Source organism: Ipomoea nil, unplaced genomic scaffold, assembly GCF_001879475.1.
Source record: "Ipomoea nil cultivar Tokyo-kokei standard unplaced genomic scaffold, Asagao_1.1 scaffold2610, whole genome shotgun sequence".
Classification (NCBI taxonomy): Eukaryota; Viridiplantae; Streptophyta; class Magnoliopsida; order Solanales; family Convolvulaceae; genus Ipomoea; species Ipomoea nil.
This window is the reverse complement of record NW_017619038.1, coordinates 1,659,254-1,662,725: the sequence shown is the minus strand read 5'-3', so window position 1 is coordinate 1,662,725 and position 3,472 is coordinate 1,659,254. Positions and strand designations below refer to the sequence as shown.

Sequence of the window (3,472 nt, the reverse complement as noted above, 5' to 3'; positions counted from 1 at the left end):
GGCTAAGATGGTTGTGATATAATCCTACGGTTGAAAGGAATTGCTTTTGGGATTTGGGAAAGATATCATAACAGATATTTAAATACATGGCATACACACTTATCTTTCACCATAGCAATCCTGAGATATGAATCCCTCACACCCCTTTTCATCCTCACCCCAACACCCATCTTCATCCTCGCAAGAGGATGACGATGATCTCATTGCTACAATACAATCACAACAACAAGCACTACTAAGTACGTATGATAACAACAATGCTGACATGGCTTACTGTTTGGAGATTATGTCTATTCAAGCCATCAACCCAATTCATGGCGGTCCAATTTCCGGGCATAGAGTGATTCACCGTGACCGTGAAGATGGTGATCGAAGATTATATGCTGATTATTTTTTAGAAAATCCAAAGTATAATGAGGCAATAGTTCGTAGACGATTTCGAATGAGTCGAAATTTGTTCTTACGAATTGCCAATGCATCGCACGACAATTACTTTGTGCAACGGAGAGATAAAATCGGTAGACTAGGCTTGTCTACTTTACAAAAAGTAACAGCAGCATTTCGAATTTTGGCTTATGGAGTAGCAGAAGATGCAACAGATGAATACATCCAAATTAGGGAATCAATAGCAATTGAAAGTTTGAAGAGATTTTGCAGAGCGGTCGTAGAGGTCTTTGGACAACGCTATCTAAGAGCGCCTGATGCTAATGATGTTGCAAGGTTGCTTGAAATTGGTGAGAGGCATGGCTTTTCAAGGATGCTTGGGAGTTTAGACTGCATGCACTGGACTTGGAAAAACTGTCCAACAGCTTGGGCCGGACAATATGCTGGGCGTAGTCGAGAACCAACTATTGTTCTCAAGGCCGTAACTGATTATGATTTGTGGATTTGGCATGCACATTTTGGTTTGCCGGGGTCGAATAATGATATTAATGTGTTGTAGGCATCACATTTTTTTGCAAACATTGCAAATGGTACGGCACCTCCTGCTCATTATGTTATTCAAGGTAAAGTGTACGATACAGGAAATTATTTAGCTGATGGGATATATCCGAAATGGTCAACCCTGGTACAAACTATTCATCAACCCCTAGGACCAAAGAAAAAGTTATTTGCAATGATGCAAGAAGCATGTAGAAAGGATGTAGAACATGCATTTGGGGTCCTTCAATCAAGATTTGCAATAGTCAAGGGACCAGTACATTTTTGGGATAAACATGTATTGCATGATATAATGACATCATGCATCATAATGCATAATATGATAATTGAAGATGAACGTGATGAGCAACTCGATATACAAAGTTGGAGAGAAGGACCGGCTCCTGAGGTTGATATATGTAGAGATGAAAGAATTGTCTTTGAAGAGTTTCTTGCTCGACATAGGCAAATCAAAAATAAAGAAGCGCATTATGCGCTTCGTGATGCATTGATCGAGCATATGTGGGAACATTATGGTAATTCTGAAAATTAAATGTAGCGGATGTTCTATGATTTTTTATTGTGGAATAAAATGATATTTGCATTATAATTATATTGTATCCATTTTTACTTTTATATATTTATATATTTCGTTAAGTATTAAACATAAATTGTATATTATTAAAATAAAATTATATCATTTGAAAGATCTTATCAAGACGATTAAAACAAAACTAATATTAAATATAATTTAATTAAAAATAAAATTACATAAAATATAATTAAAGTCTAATTTATTAAATTACAACTATTAGTTTTGTTAAAAGAATAAAAGTATAAATATAAACTTTATGAGGGGTGTAGGAATAAAATTTGGTGCAGAATTTGGTGTAATGGGTTGGAGATGGAAAAAATTTGGTGTAAGAATACGCTGGGAATATTCCTTTTTGGTGTAAAATTTGGTGCAGAATTTGGTGCATGGTTGGAGATGGTCTTAGAAACCAATAATGGCACCAAGTTGCTTCTAAAAAATATAAAGCATGTTCCAGATATCAGGTATAATTTAATTTCTGCTAGAAATTTAGATGATGAAGGGTATTGTAATACTTTTCCAAATGGCCAATGGAAACTCACAAGATGTTCTCTAGTTGTGGCCCGATGCACAAAGTGTTCTACAATTTAGGTTTTACAGGCCAAGATCTTAGGAAATATTGTTAATACGGTTGAGAACGATGATACGAATGATATATGGCATAAGAGGCTTGCGCATATATCTGAGGAGAGGATGTCCATGCTGGTCTGGAAAAGAGCTTAGTTGGGTTAAACAATGTTCATTTAAAGAGGTATTGGAACTGATACACTCTAATGTGTGTTGACCTTTGAAAACTAGGTCACTTGGTGGTGCTCGCTATTTTGTTACCTTCATTGATGACTACTCAAGGAAATTATGGGTTTATCCTTATCTACGTGTGTTGAGTTTGTCTCATATATGGATTAGGAATATGAGTTTGTCTCATACTAGGAGTAGGAGTGAAATGGGTAGACCCTTTGTACAGGGATTAGATGCCTATAAATATATTGGTTGTATCCCTAAGGGGTTGTGTCACCACTATCACTATCACTATGAATATAAGAATACTTTCACTCCGGTGGATGTAGGCACATTGCCGAACCACGTAAATCTTATCTTCTTTACCCTTTTTGCCATTATTATTGTTTCTTGTTCTTATTAATCTCAACATATTGGTATCAGAGCACTATTGAGATGGTCCGTTCAAGTATAAAATTTGATGTATCAAAGTTTGATGGTATAGAGAATTTTGGGTTATGGCAGTCTAGGGTAAAAGATTTGTTGGCACAACAGGGTCTTCTAAAAACCTTGAAGGCAGAAAAGCCAGCTAATCTGAAAGAGGCTGATTGGAAGGAGTTGAAGAAGCAGGAAGCTACGAACGTGGTACATGCTGATTACTCTTATTATAGTGAAGGTGGTGTTCTAGCAGCTACTAGTAACAAGTTCGAACATTGTTTGGACTTGTTGGGTGTTTCTAGATGCTAGATGAGAAGGTGGTGAGGGGCACTGTGGTGTTGGGCAGCGCGGATACCAGGAGTGGTCGCGAACCTAGTATGGGTCGGGCATGGCGTGAGTCTCGGCTGGTATGGGCTTGTCATGAGTCACGGCTGGTATGGGTCGGCTTGGCGTGAGTCACGGCTGGTATCGGTCCGGCTTGTCATGAATCACGGCTGGTATGGGTCGGGCTTGGCATGAGTCACGGCTGGTGCGGTGGATTGTTTGTGATGAAGCAGTTTGTGAACATGCACGGGGAAACGTTTGATGCTGCGTAGTGCGTGTTGCTTACCAGTGGCAATTGCTAGTTAGTGGAGCATTGGGCAAGGCATACTAGTTTAGTGTGACTTTGCAGGGACGCTGTTGTGTTAGGGGCAGCGTCGATACTAGGAGGGGACATGGACCAGGTATGGGCCAGATGCAGGAGGTCAGCTGAACGGGCAGTTAGCATGAGTCACGGCTGGTATAACAAGTCGACGGCAGAGG

General features: G+C 39.2%; 1 protein-coding gene across 1 annotated transcript; it reads left to right on the top strand.

The window, feature by feature from the left end:
- Positions 1 to 265: 265 nt before the first annotated feature.
- Positions 266 to 2,977, top strand: LOC109154175. Its single transcript, XM_019302031.1, has 6 exons — positions 266 to 364; positions 518 to 753; positions 967 to 1,457; positions 1,890 to 1,977; positions 2,312 to 2,372; positions 2,756 to 2,977. Exons 1-6 carry the CDS (start codon positions 266 to 268, stop codon positions 2,975 to 2,977), a joined length of 1,197 nt encoding a protein of 398 aa, XP_019157576.1.
- The last annotated feature ends 495 nt before the right edge of the window (positions 2,978 to 3,472 follow it).

Excerpts from the sequence above, each read along its gene's own strand:
- LOC109154175 (XM_019302031.1), top strand. The coding sequence starts at position 266 with ATGGCTTACTGTTTGGAGATTATGTCTATTCAAGCCATCAACCCAATT. Across the intron at positions 1,458-1,889 it reads GCATATGTGGGAACATTATG|AATTTGGTGCATGGTTGGAG; the intron begins GTAATTCTGAAA and ends AATTTGGTGCAG. Across the intron at positions 1,978-2,311 it reads AAGCATGTTCCAGATATCAG|GTCACTTGGTGGTGCTCGCT; the intron begins GTATAATTTAAT and ends TTTGAAAACTAG.